We start from the raw sequence: 16,995 nt of genomic DNA, 5'->3' as shown, positions 1-16,995 counted from the left end.
CTGCAGATGCCTAGCTTATCCACAATCATGTACTTTGTTTTTGATTCACTTCACCGTGCAGTTAGCGCCCGAGGGTAGCGAGGGCTATCAGCACGGTGCAATAATGGACTATTTATGCCACGGATAGGCGTGACATAGATGCGGATTTATGCCACCCAGTGCTATAAACAAAATATTGGCATCATCATTTGATTATTATTAATCCTTCATATTTCTTAAGTTAAAATTTTTATAAAACCATTGTTCAATTTGCGAAGTACTAGAATTCAAACTGCTTGGACATTGCTTTAATTTTTATTGACATTTTAAACGCATACGCGCATACGATGTGAACACTTGAATCACATAACGTCTATTTTTGCTTCACATTATCCTGACTTTTATAAAGAGAGAAAAACAGTAGAAGTGCATTCGCACTAACCGTCTCTACTTCCTTCAGACGAACAATACGACCCGTAGCAGAGTTCGGCAAGACGCTCGACGTATTTAACGCAAATTACATTCAAAAGTCATCTTACGTAAAGCTGTCATTACACACGATGAAGTAGCGCCTAGAGTGCAATCACTCTATAATGCGTAATCTAAACTTCATTTTTTTACTTTACATAATCTTCCGCAACATCCTCTCCGATTCCTTGACAGTGAAAAAATGAACTCGAAAGATTAACCTTTAGTGCAAATACAGATCGAAAGAAACTGTGTTTTGCATATGGTTTTCATTAATTATTTTAGCAAAATCATTTTGTCAGCTGAGGCTTTTCTTTCAGGGAAAAGCGCGTGCAGACGCGCTCGAAAAGTCTGCGACGCAGTTTCGCTGTAAGCCAAGTCATTAGGGACAGGCGAGAAACCATATCTGGAAAATGCGACTCACCCAAAGATGTACAGATAGGCTCTAATCCCGGAGGACCTTTTGTAAGCATTGCCGCTTGAGAGCTGTATAGCGTATTTCGAGTTTTTATACCTCCCATTGTTTGCTAAATTCTCAAGGAAGAAGAATTTTCGGTAATGACCCCCTGTAAACCCAACTCCGGACGGCCATACAATCCGGGACTGCAGCTGTAAACATATCCCGTATACTGCGCACTTCGCTCGAAGGTCGGGTATTAAGAAAACGAACCATCTGTGAATATTGCCGCTCATAAATACGTTCGTGTACCGGGACGATTTTGAGGTTCAAATATTTTCGAATGTTTGTTTTTCTATATTGTTTAATTTCTTATAAATTCAAACCATTTTACTAGCGCTGATTTCCAAAAGAAATGAAGGCATAGCGATGTACTGTATCGATAAATTCGAGGTTAATTTATTTAACATTTTTTTTATCTTTAATATATTAAGGCAACTATTCTGAATAGAATAAATAAAGATATTTTATCATAATTATTTTTGTTCGGTAGTTGCGTCCAACTGAAATTGTATCACTATGACCAAATACGTCGTTATAGAGCCAAACACCTAATCAACAAACTAAATAAGTGATATATTATATAAGTTCATTGCCTCATAAAATAATAGTATATTGTGTACCAAGGGCGTAAAGTGGGCTTTTTTAGGACGAATGTGGATTTTGCAGTACGAGTCAAGGCGAGTTAGCCCGAGCCGAAGGCGAGGACGTTTACGAGCCGCAGACGAGTCTGCGTCCATGCTGTCTGCGGGCAATAATGGCCTTTATTGCCCGCAAAATTTCTTTTTGTAATTTAAAAAAAAAAGTTTATTTCGATAAATTTGAATTATTTATTTATTTTATATAATGTTTGAACAAGACAAGAGCACGGTTGCCGTGTCAAAAAATAGTCACATCAGTCCCTCTTAACACGTACGAAAAAATGCGAAAATACGTCCGAGCGTTACATAAAATATGGTGTGCACCAAGGGCTAAGTGGGCTTTTTGGTCTCGTGGATTTTGCAGTACTCGTCTGCGGCTCGTAAACGCCCTCGCCTTCGGCTCGGGCTAATTCGCCTTGACTCGTGCTGCAAAATCCACACTCGGCCTAAAAAAGCCCACTTTACGCCCTTGGTACACAATATACTATTACGCCCGCTACTCAATTCATTGGCGAATCTTCTAAACTCCGTGAAATTCAACAAGTGCAGTTTGAAACGTGAAAATCAGTAAATGCATTACAAAAAATATGGTGTGCACCAAGGGCTAAGCAGGCTTTTTGACCTCGGGTAGTTGCAGCACTCGCCTTCGGCTCGGGCTAACTCGCCTTGACTCGTACTGCAAACTCCACACTCGGCCAAAATAGGCCCACTTTACGTCCTTGGTACACAATATACTATTATAATTCTTAATATACTCACAGATTGCACTAAAGTGCAGTCCAAAGAAAATAAACCAGACGACGTAAATTGTACGTGAACGTGAGATAAATACGAGGAAAAATTATTCAACTAAAATCAATCCAAAATCAATAAATTAAATTCTTGTTAACACACGATACTTTAGTAAATAAGGTTTCGCACTTCTCTCAAAATGGCATTGTTCAATGAGTTCCTAATCAATTTATGTACTACAAGCCCAGGTTTATCAATCTGCAAAACAAGTGAGGCCACGAGTTGCATGTAGGTATATATAAATGATGATAATTAAGCAATATATTTTTTTTTTAAACAAACTTCGTTCATAGTCTTCGTAACGTATCTTGATAAGACAATAAAAGCAGACGAGAAGCATACGAGCCAATTAATCAAATGCACGTATTCTATGACGGTAAAACTTACTTTTCTTTCAATAACGAGAGCGACTAAGAAATACGAAAAAAACAGCAAACATATAAATATGTACGCGATACTAGCCAAAATGATCAGTTCGTAAAACTGGATAACATCCTGGCAAACTTCGACCAAGAACTGATGTAAATCGCGGGCTGACGATAACAACTCCAGTTTTTTCATGTGTACGTATAACTTAGTTATGTTCTTTGGATACACCCGATCCAAAAATATCGTTTTGGTCAGATATCTTACAGATCGATTAATTTTTTCGAACATGCGGTGCAATACCTTGACTACGAAGGAGTATTGCAAAAATAAGAAGGTAATTACGAAATTTCTCAATGCACCCGAAACTAATAAATGGAATTTATTGTACGCGATCAAAGTTGTTGATGCAAATCCGACTAAACTTAAGTGAAATAGTAAAAATGACGCGAAAAAAGAGTAGGACCGGTTTTTTTCTTCGCAATGACAGTTGAGTTGATCGATTATCGTGTAGAGTTTATAAATTTTCCTGGCCAAATTTAACGACTCTTCCTGGTAAAAATAATAAAATGCTAGAATTAGAATCGCAACGATTGTTCCAGCACCGATCTCAAAATAATCGATAATATGTAGCAAGCTCAGTGTCGTATACTCTTTCGTCAATAATGCAATAGCGTAGACGTTCATAATACCAATAAATGTGATAATTAGCAAATTATGAATCACACCGATTCGAGAACTCACGAATTCCAAGTTTATAGTATCACTGTTTATTTTTTTTAATTTACAATAAAATGTCGATACACCGAAAATAATGAAAATATACAATAATACTTTTATATATCTTAAGTTATTGAAGTCGCATACAGCCATTTTTTAACAATATAACAGTAACGTTTGATGTTACGGTATAAAAATTAAATGCGCATACTTTAGACTTGAGTAATACTAAAGTTTATTCATTTATCACATATGGTAATATCGACTAGAAAATTATTGCATCAGAGCAGTGACAAAAGATAAGCAGATCGAAACCACTTTGGAAATGAATTCGCATATAGTTTATCCGTAATTTCATAAAACACTCATTCATGTATATCTTTTGTAATTTTAAGTTTTTAATTAAGCTGTTTTTGCTTTTGACATTACATTTTGACGCAAGCCTAACGTGGCTATTCGGTAATTGAGCAAAGAAGATTGAAAAATGTATGACTATCAGTTATCAATAGTTAAATCAATAGTTAAATCGATTAAAATCTGTGGTGCCATACTTGTAATTACTATTTATAGTATATTTATAAAATGATTCGATCAAACGTATGCTGTCACCAAAAATATAGATTCGAAAAGTTACCAATAAAACTATTAGAAAATGAAAATATTTTAATTAAATAAATATTTTAATTAAATAATTGTTTTATAGAACTCTATGATTATTCGAATTGAAAAATTTAATCAATATCAAAACTTTGAAATGTTCAAACCGAATGTTTATTATGATGAACTAAAAAATCGCTTTATCAACCGCTTCAAAGTATCTGGTCATCCTTTTTTGAGAGAAAAAAACTAGCGACTTTATTTTCTGAATTTTCTTTATAGCACTGGATAGAATAAATCTGCGCTTATACTATACCTGTTCATAGTATAAGGCGCTAACTGCTTTGTGATAAAATGAGCTGCTAATGTCACGAATAGGCGTTACAAAATGTTTATACAAGTCAGTGCTATAAAATAGCGTATGATACTCGTATCATAAATAGTCTTTTGTGATACAGCGTATCACAAAGGTCCATTTACGTAGCTTGCATCTTAATACACTTTTTTTCATTAAAACTAGTTGTGTTTTTTTGAAGGTATAGTTTTCATAAGGCACTGAATAAGACAGATTACTTTTAAGCTAAAGTAGGAACATCATGAAAAAGTATTTGGAATTTCGTGATTTGCACGTAGAAATCTGTGGTTTAAAAACAAAGTACGTATACGTTACTTTGTATAAAAGCAAAAGCAGAAATTCCTTATCAAGTTTTTTTCTTTAATACGTTGGGTAGTCAAGTTATTTTATCAGCATCTTTTGTTCAAATTTAAAAAGGTATATCAAGATCTTTATTATCGTATAGTAGTATCCAACTGAAATTGTATTAGTATAACTAAATACATCGTTATAGAGCCAAAAATATACGCGACAATAAAACAGTAATAAAAATTTTCTTAATATTGTCGTATACTCACAGATTGTACTAAACTACAGTCCAAATTGAAAAATCCATACAACGTAAATTTCACGTGAACATGAGATAAATACGAGGAAAAATTTTTTAGCTAAAATTAATTGAAAATTGAGTTTTTGCTATTAATGACGACGAAACTCAAGTTACACTTATAATTTCCAACTATCTTGTAAAATAACAACATCTAACCACATCATGAATTAACAATAGTCGAAAATCATTTTTATTGTTAGAACATTTTAGTTCATATGTCTAATGAGATTCAGCATCCAATAATAAAAGTATAACTCGAGTTGTACCGTTAGTAGAAGCATCCTCCAGTTAATACATAAAATTACTCTTTATTACTATTTAGTAAACTGAAAGTTTCGCACCTCTTTCAATATGTCATTGTTTAATGAGTTCCTCATCAATTGATGTACTATCGATCCAGTCTTATCAATCTACAATGCAGATAATTTTAAGTAATAATAAAAATTGCATAAAGAAGTTGGAATGGATAATAGAAATTGAAACAAACTTCATCCATAGTTTTCGTAACGTACCTTGATAACGTAATGAAGGCGGACGAGAAGCATACAAGCCAATTAATCAAATGCACGTATTCTATAACGGTAAATACTAATTTTCTCTTAATAACGAGATCGAGTAAATAATTCGAAAAAACCACTAAACACACAAATATGTAGGCAATGTTAGCTAAAATTATCAGTTCGTAAAACTTGACAACCTCTTGTCAAACTTCGATTAAAGAGTAATGTAAGTCACGGGCTGATGATAACAAATGCATTTTTTTCGTATGCATATATCCTTAGTTATATTCTTTAGATACACCCGATCCAAAAATATATTTTCGGTCAGATTTCTTAAGGCTTCATTTGTTCGAAATACAGTGCAATACTTTTACTAGAAAAGAGTATTGCAAATATAACCAGATAATTACACTAACAATATAAATTGATTGTAATATATAATCGACGTGGTTATTAAGAATACAATAAGACTTAAGTGAAATATTAAAATCATTACGAAAAAAGAATAGCGCCATTTCCCCCCTTCTTTGCAGTGATAGTTTAATTGATTTATTAACGTATTAAGTATGTAAATTTTCATAGTCAATTTTAATGATTTTTCCTGATAAATACAATAGAATGTCAAAATTAGAGTAGCAACGATTGTTCCAGCGCTGACCTCAAAATAATCGATAATATGAAACAAGTTCAATAACTTGGCTAACTTGGTTCAATAACTAAGTTGGCTGTATTATTGTTCGTTTTTACCGGTTTTTTCACTTCGAGACATAAAGTTGAAACTCTAAACAAATTGAAAATACACACAAAAATTTTTAAATATATATAATGATTTGAGTCGCCAAAGACCATTTTTAAACAATGTACTTATATTAAAAAGTGGCCAGTAAACAGAGGCGCCGACTAATACTTTAAATACGGTATACATGAATAGTTATTTTTAAAATGACGCTAAACTTAAAAATTCTAACCTTAAAAAATGTTTAAATCCACTAAGCACGCATAAATGCTGTTACAATGCCGCTACCCTAAGCGGGTCTTGGGCGTTGTCGTCCAGATCGGACGGGTGGGTGCCTATCACCACTACACAGCGCGTCCTTAGGTTGCGGATAGAGGAACAGCCCCTGAGAAAGAGGTTAGCTGCGAATAAATTGAATAAGCAGCCGCGGACAGCCGATAGGAACAGGCGTGGGTGTGATGAGCCCACACTGTCGAACGCATTCATCTAGAAACACTACGCAAGCACCACAACAACAAAAACACTTCACATTATCTCTTATCTCTCAATCTATCTCTTTCATCACACATTACAAAAATGGGCAAAAATCCTGCTGCCGAGGAGGATGCGGGAGCGATGACAACTGCCTCGAAAGGGGATGTGTAGAATGATTCGTCACCTGGTCTTACGCGGTAACGATGCCAGCGAAGGCGCGCTGCCTTGCAGGGGGGCGTTAGGATGCGAGAATGAAACCGTAGTGTGTCTGACGACGAGTTGACACTGTCCTCGTCAAAGTCGGAAAGCTCTCATACTTAGTTCTAGAGAGATATGGGGGTTATCACCTCTAGAACGGTGGACTCACCTGCGATCGGAACAGGATCCGAAGCGCGCGGGTTTAACATAATATCACGGCTCAAAAAAATCAAATCCGAACCAAAAGGGACTTAAGGGTCGGAATTTGGAATGTTCGCAGTCTATACAGAGCAGGTGCGTTGAAAGAACTCGTAAAGGAAGCTGATAGGTACAATCTAGATTTGGTAGCAATACGGGAATCGTGGTGGCCAGATGGCGGAGTACTATCATCGGGTAACTTCACGTACCTGTATGTGGCCGGGAGTGGGGGATCTCTAGGCATCGGATTTCTCGTAAGCAAAAGCATCATACATTCGGTTAAAAGTTTCAAATCCGTCAATGATAGGCTCTCGTACATCATTATCGAAGGTGAATGGTATAGATATGTATTTATTAATGTACACTGTCCTACGGAGGACAAAGAAGAAGAAGCTAAGGATCTTTATTACGAAACTTTAGAGCAGGTAATCGACCAGTTCGCGTTTTACGACACAAGAATAGTATTAGGCGATTTCAATGCTAAAATAGGTAGGGAGGAAATGTTTAGGCCTACTATAGGGAAGGAAAGCCTGCACGAAGACAGCAATGATAACTGTATTAGGGTCATAAATTTCGCGGCGGCAAAAGATCTTATAATCAAAACTACGTGTTTTAAGCACAAGGACATACACAAGGCAACGTGGACATCGCCGGACGGGGCCACACAGAACCAAATTGATAATTTCCTCATTGAAAAAAGACGTCATACTAATGTTCTTGACGTAAGGGCTTACAGAGGGGCAGATAGCGACTCGGACCACTTCCTAGTAGTAGCCAAATTAAGAGCTAGACTATAGTAGCGAATCAAAATAGTAAGCGAGCAAACAAGATAGAAAGCTTCGATATTGAGAAGCTACGAGATAGAACAAAGCGAATTAGGTACCAGATAGAAATTAATAACAGGTTTCAGGCACTTGAAGAAGCAAACACATCGCCGGAGGGGAATGACGAACCGAATAGCTTATGGGGGGACATCCAAAAAACGGTAAAAGAGGCCGCGAACAGAGTACTGGGTAAAAAGAAAAAGCCAAAGAGCAAACCATGGTTTGACGAAGAGTGAGAACTCTGGTTTGAAAGGTGCAAAAAGCCTAAATTAGATAGCTTACAAAATAGAAGCAATAGGACCGTAGAAGAGTATTCTAACGTAAGGAAACAGACGAGCTCGATCTACAGAAATAAGAAGCGGGAGTATCAAAAGAATCTTATTAGGAGAATAGAAACTAACAGTAAGGAAAATAACCCCCGCGAAATGTACAGAGGGATTAACGCCATCAGAAAGGGTTTTAGGAGTAGAGCGCAATTGATGAAGGACGAAAACGGGGACCTCGTAACAAATGACAACGAATTACTGTCGCTGTGGAAAAATTATTTCGATAAATTATTAAACGTGCACGAAAATAGCGAAGAATTAGGGGACGAAATTCACACTGCTGAACCCCACATGGAGGAACCGAGCTACCAAGAAGTAGAGGCCGCGATTAAAAAACTAAAAAACAACAAAGCCGCGGGAAATGACTCTATACCAGCTGAGTTACTCAAATATGGGGGCGTCGAGCTCACTTTCAAAATCTATAAACTAGTATGTGCCATCTGGAAAAATGAAACAATACCCGAAAATTTGAAGGAATCTATCATTATACCGATTTTTAAAAAGGGGGATAAGACAGACTGCAATAACTATAGGGGTATTTCACTTTTAGCAACGTGCTACAAAGTTCTGTCAAACGTAATACAAGCTAGACTCACTCCATTCGCGGAAGATATAGTAGGAGATTATCAGTGCGGATTTCGGCGCAACAGATCGACGAGCGATCAAATGTTTACCATAAGACAGTTGTTAGAGAAAAAGTGGGAATTTTGCGAAACCATACACCAACTATTTATAGATTTTAAAAAAGCGTACGACACTATTAAGCGAAGCAAAATGTATCAAATTCTAGTACTTCTCGGTGTACCGAAAAAACTCGTGAGATTAATTCAAATATGTCTGAACGGAAGCACGGGAAAGGTCCGAGTAGGCGGTAATGTATCAGAACCCTTCATGATACGCGATGGTTTAAAACAAGGGGATGGGCTCTCTACGGTGCTGTTTAACTTGACGTTAGAGTATGCCGTTAGAAAAATGCAGGTTAGCCAGCTGGGCGCAACGCTTAATGGAACAACGCAGATACTAGGCTACGCAGATGATTTGGATATACTGGGGGATTGTAGGGAAACGTTAGCAAGAAACGCGGAAATCCTCATAAAAGCGGTGGAGTATACAGGGATAGAAGTGAGTGAATCAAAAACAAAGTACATGATTGTGGATAAGCTAGGCATCTGCAGAGGGGAGGAAGATCTCAGAGTTGGGAATTTTACTTTTGAAAAGGTTAGCGAATTCAGGTATCTGGATACGACCATAAATGATAGAAACGAGATTAATGTCGAAATAAATAAGAGACTCCATTCGGGTAATGCTTGCTTCTACGCCGTGAGTAATTTACTTAAGTCGAGGCTGTTGTCTAAAAACGTTAAAATAAGAATATACAGGACAATAATACTGCCGGTGGTTCTGTACGGGTGCGAAACGTGGGCTCTCACTAAGCAGGCGAACAACCGTTTTAGGGTATTTGAAAATAAAGTCTTGCGAAAAATATACAGGCCGAAGAAAGATGAGGAAACCGGGGAATGGAGGAGACTACACAATGATGAGTTACACAATCTGTACGCGTCACCAAATATTAACAGAATAGTAAAATCGCGCAGATTGGGATGGGCAGGGCACGTAGCGAGAATGGGAGACGACCGTACGGCAGCGCGTGTCATGAAGGGCAGGCCGATGGTAACGCGACCTCTAGGTAGACCTAGACGTAGATGGGAGGACAACGTAAAAGCGGATCTAGTAGAAATAGGACGGGTGGGTGTCGATCGGAGAGGTGCATCTTGGGTGGGATTGACACAAGATAGGGCAGTGTGGAAGGCTTGCGTAGATGAGGCGATGAACTTTCGAGTTCCAAATGCCATGTAAAAAAAAAGCATGCATAAATGCGCAAAGTAAGAAATACGTTTGATTTTTATTTAAACTACAAGTGCTGACTAAGATAAGCATACTTAAGCTGAAGAATAGCAATTTTTTTATCATGAATACTTTCATAGTATTTTTATCAAATATTTCTATCAAATTATTACATAGTAGTAATGACGAACGGTAAGTAAATTGAAACCACTTTAGTAATGAATTAACAATTCTTTGCCTGCAATTTAACATTATACGTGCATTTATTTTTAAATTGGACTTTAATATTTGATTATTGTTGTTTTAGTTACTTATATATGTACAAATAATTACGCATAGGTAATTTTTTGTTGCATATAAATAATTATTAATTTAACACTACTATGTGTAGAAAAACGGCTTTTTCAATCTAATTTCTATATCTGGTAGTAAAATAGTTTTCATTCTGGTACGGGTGTGATTGATGCGTAACAGTTATGTTTATAATTTTTATGAATGCATAATAAAATTTATATTTTTTTAGCTAAAAAGCGCCCATAAAATCAAACATGGAATTTTGTAAATACATTTACAAAAGTAATATTTACAAAGAATCCCCTTATGAACATTCGTTGCTTTGATAAGTCGGATCCATAATTTGATGTACAAGTTTGACTAAATGATACTATTTTCGTTCATTAGCATCTAACTGAAATTGTATCAGTATGACCAAATAGGTTGTAATAGAGCCAAACACTTATACAACAAAAAATTATTGGCAAACATAAATGCAGTCACAAAAAAAAACAATTGTATGATGTTCTTATACTTACAGATTGTATTATAAAGTACCATCCAAATTAAAAAATCCATACGACGTAAATTTCACGTTAACATGTGATAAATATAAGGAAAAATCTCTGAGCTAAAATTATTGCAAATTATTAAATTCAATTTCTAATCATGAGATTTTAGTAACTAAACTTTTGCACCTCTTTGAAATTGTCATTGTTCAATGAATTCCGTATCAATTGGTGTACTATTAGCCCAGTCTTATCTATCAGCAATACAGGCATTGCAAGTGATACTTAAGAGGTTGCATGTGAAAAGTAATAGAATGATTGAAAAAATGGATAATTTTGAACAAACTTCATCCATAATCTTCGTAACATATCTTGATAGGGTAACGAAAGCAGATCAGCCAATGCATTAATTGCACGTATTCTATGACGGTAAATGTAACTTTTCTCTCGATTACAAGATCCAGCAGAAAATATGAAAAGACCACTAAGCACACGAATATGTACGCAATACTTGCCAAAATGATCAATTCGTAGAACTTGACAACGTCTCCGCAAACTTCAAGCAAGGAATAATGTAAATCACGAATTGCTGACAACAAGTGCGGCTTCTTTGCGTGTACATTAGACCTTTTGATATTTTTTAAACACGATTCATCCAGTCATTATTTTTGTCAGATTTTTTGCCACCAACAAAATGAATTGATTGTAATATGCGATAGAAGAGGTTATTGAGAATACGAATAGGCATAAGTTAAATATTATAAGCATCGCGATAAAAGAGAAGGACCAGTCTTCTTCTTGGCAATAAAAATTTACTTGATCAACCATTGCATTGACTTCGTAAATCTTTGTAACTAATTTTAATGACTTTTTTTGATAGATACAGTAGAATATTAAAATCATGATCGCAACTGCCGTTCCAGTAACGTCATCAAAATAATCGATAATATGAAACAAATTTAGTATCTTGTACTTGTCGTTTAGTAATACGATAACATAGACGTTTATATTACAAGTGACTGCAATAGTCAACAAATTGTAAACAATCATAGAGTTATTACAGAGTAGTGACGAAATATGAGCAAATCGATCAAAACCACTTTTGTAATGAACGTTTACTTTCACACATTGAAGACTCGTAATTTAATAAAACGCTCGTTCGTCTGCTTAACTCCAATTTAAAATTTCAATCTAGTTATAATAAATACACTATAAATGATAAATTCTAAGACTTACGCTAGAAAATGGCATATACTTATTTGAATTTTGCGCAGAAACTTAAGTAAAATGAAAAATAACAGTAATTTCGCAGTTTGAAGAAGACAGAATGATAATATCAATGCTCTTCTTAAGCCAATAAATCTCCAGTCTGCGAATTAATTTACCGAGACTGAACGAGGTAATTTAGAAATACTAAGCTCACGATAAAGTAATAAATTCAAAATTTTTTTAATCTGTCTTTTTTATTAGTCCACGATAAAAAACTGATTATAATTTTAGCTAACGAGTAAAGTTTGTGTGCGACTACACCTGAAATTTCACAAAGTAGACGGATAACTCCAATCTTTTTGAAGTGAATGATTAAAATATAGAAATGCATTACTTTTTGCCAGCAATCAATTTATAAAATAGAAAATAGTAATTGCACAATGAATGATATGTAACAAAAATCATGACAGCCACTATTTATTGGGGTCAATCGAAAATTCGAATTTTGGGCCAAAATATAACAGTAGCTTATGCTAACACTAAATTTGCTTACAGTCGATTAAAACAAATTAAATAACTATAAACCGCAACATAGTTTTCTTTCGTTCTAAAAATATTTATCGTTTACTAAATTTCATTAAGTCTTTATATTTAAAATCCTCATGGCGCGATATATTTAAAAATATTCTTGCAAACTTCGTAAAATGATAGATAATAGTAATACGAAGAGCAATTAAGTCGTCGAACGTAATTTGGTTTTCATTACTTACATGAATAAATCAGCTTTTGTTTGAAATATGTATTGCGGCTTAGAATTTTTTAATTAATAAAAAAATCAATTGCATCATGTAAAAATTTGATTATATTTATTTAGACATTAAATAACGTAGTCCTATAGAATTCTAATTAATATGTAAGCGAAGACTGCATTTTGTTCTTTGATATTAGAGTCACATAACGAACTATTATGTGATTTGTTTCCTCATTACTTACGGTAACTCGCGAACATTAATTTGTCTGCATCCTGCGTATAAATGCGAAAAATTATCAAAACGAGCATTTATTCGTAAGACGTATCAGCAGCGAATGCGTCGCGCTTTTTGAATTTCAAGACTTGGAATTCACAAAATACAAAATGAGATTAACATTACAACTGATAACTCTAGTATCTTTAGTAGCCATTTTCAAAACTACCGAATCCGTAAGAAAACGCTTTTCAAAGTTTTTTTCCAATGTATTATATAAAAAACGTTTAAACTAACTAATCAATGACAATATCGTTCATAGAAAATGACCATGGACCAAATCAAAAATACTTTGAAACCATTCAAAAACTCATGTATTAAGAAAATTTCACCAGATGTAGGTGGGTAACATATAGAGATATATTTTTGTATAAGGTAATTTTGCCATACATAAATTGTTCATCATTAATTGTTACAGCAATGGTGGAAGCAACCAAATCTGGACAATTCCCCGAAGACGCGACCTTGATGTGCTTCTTAAAATGTGTTTTGTCAATGATGAAAGTGGTGAGTAACGAGCAACAATCAATATCGATTCACGTTAAAATGTATTTATTGTACATATACGACCGTTTTTTTTTAATTACTACTTTTTATAGATGAAAAATGGCGAAATCCTATTACCATCAATAATGCAACAAATAGATATTATGATGCCTGATGAATACGTCGAAACAATGAAAGAAATCTGTACCAATTGTTACGAGATGTGTAAGTCAATATAACTTTTTATTTTTAGTCAAACAAAAAAACTAAGAATTATTTGAACGTTATTTTGTGTAAATACGCTTGTAGCGCTGAAAGTTGATGATGCGTGTGAAAAGGCCTATGTTTTTGTCAAATGCTACTACAACACTAACAGCGAGGTACAGAATCGAAATACAAATCACGATGCATAACTTTTTAGCATAGAATATTAAAAGAAAATCTTTTTCAGCTGTACTTCTTCCCATAAAATTAATATCACCAGCAGCAGTGCGCGACTCTTTTGGAAAATGCGAAAAACAGTTTAATTGTACAAGTTGATTCCTATGTAAATAAATTAATTTTTATGTAAATTTCTTGTAAATTTTTATGTAAATTTTATGTAGTTTCCATGTTTTTACAATCTATAAATGCTTTATAACAGATTCTGTCACATACATTAATTATTTATTGAAATGAAAAATAGCAATACATGCTTTTTATTTGTGGGATGAATGAGATAGAATTTAAATCTTCAAAATCTGTATTTTTGATCACACAAGTATGATATGAGTAACACTGTATATGAGTTTGACAGGTTATTACAGATATAAAGTTTTATATAGATTATTCTCATCCATTTAAAGTGATTTCGATGGAATGAAAAATATTACACCTCTCTACATTCAGTTAAATACATGATTAAGAGGTCCTAGAGACAATTAGAAATTCAAAAATTTTCGCACTATGCGATATAGTAAACAAAAAAGCAACTTATTTGCTGTTATTTACTTTTAACGAATAATCAGAATCAAATCATGATAAACGATAGCATAGTTACCTGTTGTTATCATCTATCATTTTAATTATTTGTTAGAGTCAAAAAGTTGTTTAATTGTCCACTATATTGTGGCGCGCGAATTAAAATTTTTATTGACTTTCAAAGACCCATAAAATGAAAAAAAAATACAACGCAAAGGTCACAACAACAGGATATAATTTTGTAAATAATAGTTTTTGTCTACGAAAATATATTTGACAATAAACTGTTTTATTTTACCTTCGAGATAAAAAGAATGTTTCAGGGTAATTTTAAAAGGTTCAAAAGTAAAATTGTATCCATATATGTCTAATTTACATAGCTGCAGCTACAGGTATTATTTATAATATCTGCATAATGCTGCTTGACATAATTTGACTAATTTTTTTAAAAAGTCGCTGAACTGGCATAGTTTTTAAATGTTTAGGCAATGTAAATTTATACATCACAAATACATACCTATTTAGAAATAAAAATAAACTGCTTTCTTTTTTGATTTAGAAATAAAATAAATCAGCTTTCAATTCTCTAAACCCACGTCCCTTCGGAATTCCGAAAATTCATCTATAAAACGCATTAGTGTAAATAATGAATGCCACGAGCCAGCGTTTACCCGTGCAAATATTCACTTGTAAAACACACATCACGTCGCTGATCAATAATTAGCGCGCTCGGACTTTAGCTGACTCGCTAAATTTTCGTCGCGATATAAAAGCCTCGGCGGGACTTCGCGGGACCTATGTTTCGACACAAAAACGACGTGGACCATGCGTGATTAACAAAAAAAAGATAAATAAAAGGTATTTGAGATTGTAAGGGCCAGTTATTTCTCAAGGCTTTTTTATCACTGTCAAAATGAGGAGGAGTATTTTGATAACGTCGATTCTGATCATCCTTATTTCGCAGTACAAACTAGTCAAGTGTGTGAGTTGCCAAAAGCGTTAATATTGTTATATTACAAAAATAATAATAATAATCGTAATGTTTAATGCGTCCTCCTGGTTCGCAGAAAAAAATGAATCTGGACGAATTGAGGGATATGTTGCGGCCCATGAGCAAATCGTGCAAAAGCAAAACGGGAGTTTCCGATGGTTAGTATATCGTGTTATGTATATATAAATGCCCTTTATCTTGGCGTAAACACACAAAACTGATAAGAATTTCATTCCGGGAAACAGAAATGGTCGCGGCTACTCATCAAGGAATTTTTCCCAGAGAAAAACCGCTCATGTGTTACTTCAAGTGTCTCTCGGTCATGTTGAAAGTCGTAAGCGTTGTTTTTGAAAATTCGTTATAGGCATTCATGGAATCAAGCAAGTTTACAGAATTAAAAAAAATAATAATACGATCGCATTTTTTCCCAGATGAACAAACAAGGTGAAATTAAGCCGAAAGATGTCGAACGACAAATCGACCTTTTGGTGATTCCCGAGCTTGCGCCGACTCTTAAAAAGATCGGAACCGACTGTTACAATAAAGGTATTAGTAAAACGCGTCGGATTCTGTCTAAAACGGATTTTATATTTCTTATATTATTTAAATTCACAGTCGCACCAACTAATGACGCTTGTGCCTACGCTTTCGAAATTGTAATGTGCGGTTATCAGACGGATCCAAAGGTAAATAAAAATCATTGCTTTTTTGCAACAATAAATCAATATGGGCCAATTATATGGGAGTTAAATACTAACTTTTGTTTCAGTATTACTTTTTACCATAAAATCAAGATGATCATCTACAGCATGAACGAAAATGACAGGGTTCGAAATTTTATAAGAATATGATCGTATGCTCAACATTATCAGCTATACGAAGATTTTTTAAACGCCGTTATTAATATTTATTGTTGTTTTTTCAAATCCATTAATATTTGATTGTAAAATAAATGATTGATTCGTGTGAAGGGTTAGATTTTAAGTTTAACATACTTAAAAAGTCTGAAGCAACAATGTATAGATAGATCATAAGTTTGTATTAATGGAAATAAGAAAAAGCGCGTCTCTTGCAAGAGAAGCGATGCGTTCGCGTTAGTATAATGTCAATTTTTTCCTTATTTTCAAACTCTAACTGTAACCAAAATATCCCCCTCGATGTCATGACATTAAATTTTTTGTAATATACACTGCGTCATTTTTTATTTTCAATATTGCATACATATTTACATAAATATAAGTAAAAAATTACCTCTAGATCCCATTCGAGTTACATGGCAACACGAGCCGTTCTTTATCCGATGATGAACAATAGCGTCTCGGCGCTGTCAGCATGTCTGGACGCGTACACTATAGGTATGGATGAATTCTCACGTGTGTGAACGACATCATGAGAGTAAAGCTGTAAATACAAATGCTTTGTTAGAATTTCATCGAATTGCAGCATCCTTAAAATCACTGATTTTTTTCTTAATTTT

General features: G+C 34.4%; 2 protein-coding genes and 2 pseudogenes across 2 annotated transcripts; 3 read left to right on the top strand and 1 right to left on the bottom strand.

Moving 5' to 3' along the window:
* On the top strand, window positions 2,479-3,588 carry Gr17PSE (gustatory receptor 17 pseudogene; annotated as a pseudogene).
* Window positions 10,730-11,897, bottom strand: Gr16PSE (gustatory receptor 16 pseudogene; annotated as a pseudogene).
* LOC100119747 (general odorant-binding protein 72) lies at window positions 13,033-14,211 on the top strand. Its single transcript, XM_001603422.6, has 6 exons — window positions 13,033-13,257; window positions 13,344-13,422; window positions 13,500-13,588; window positions 13,681-13,792; window positions 13,877-13,947; window positions 14,019-14,211. The coding sequence occupies exons 1-6, from the start codon at window positions 13,192-13,194 to the stop codon at window positions 14,034-14,036; spliced, it is 435 nt and encodes a 144-aa protein (XP_001603472.2). The 5' UTR covers window positions 13,033-13,191; the 3' UTR covers window positions 14,037-14,211.
* A 1,098-nt stretch (window positions 14,212-15,309) lies between these two features.
* LOC100119774 (general odorant-binding protein lush) lies at window positions 15,310-16,705 on the top strand. The gene is made up of 6 exons (XM_001603447.6): window positions 15,310-15,509; window positions 15,595-15,676; window positions 15,764-15,852; window positions 15,950-16,064; window positions 16,134-16,204; window positions 16,288-16,705. The coding sequence occupies exons 1-6, from the start codon at window positions 15,441-15,443 to the stop codon at window positions 16,303-16,305; spliced, it is 444 nt and encodes a 147-aa protein (XP_001603497.1). The 5' UTR covers window positions 15,310-15,440; the 3' UTR covers window positions 16,306-16,705.
* The last annotated feature ends 290 nt before the right edge of the window (window positions 16,706-16,995 follow it).

The sequence above is a fragment of the Nasonia vitripennis genome, chromosome 4, assembly GCF_009193385.2.
Source record: "Nasonia vitripennis strain AsymCx chromosome 4, Nvit_psr_1.1, whole genome shotgun sequence".
NCBI classification, from domain to species: domain Eukaryota; kingdom Metazoa; phylum Arthropoda; class Insecta; order Hymenoptera; family Pteromalidae; genus Nasonia; species Nasonia vitripennis.
This window is presented reverse-complemented; position numbering and strand designations above follow the sequence as displayed.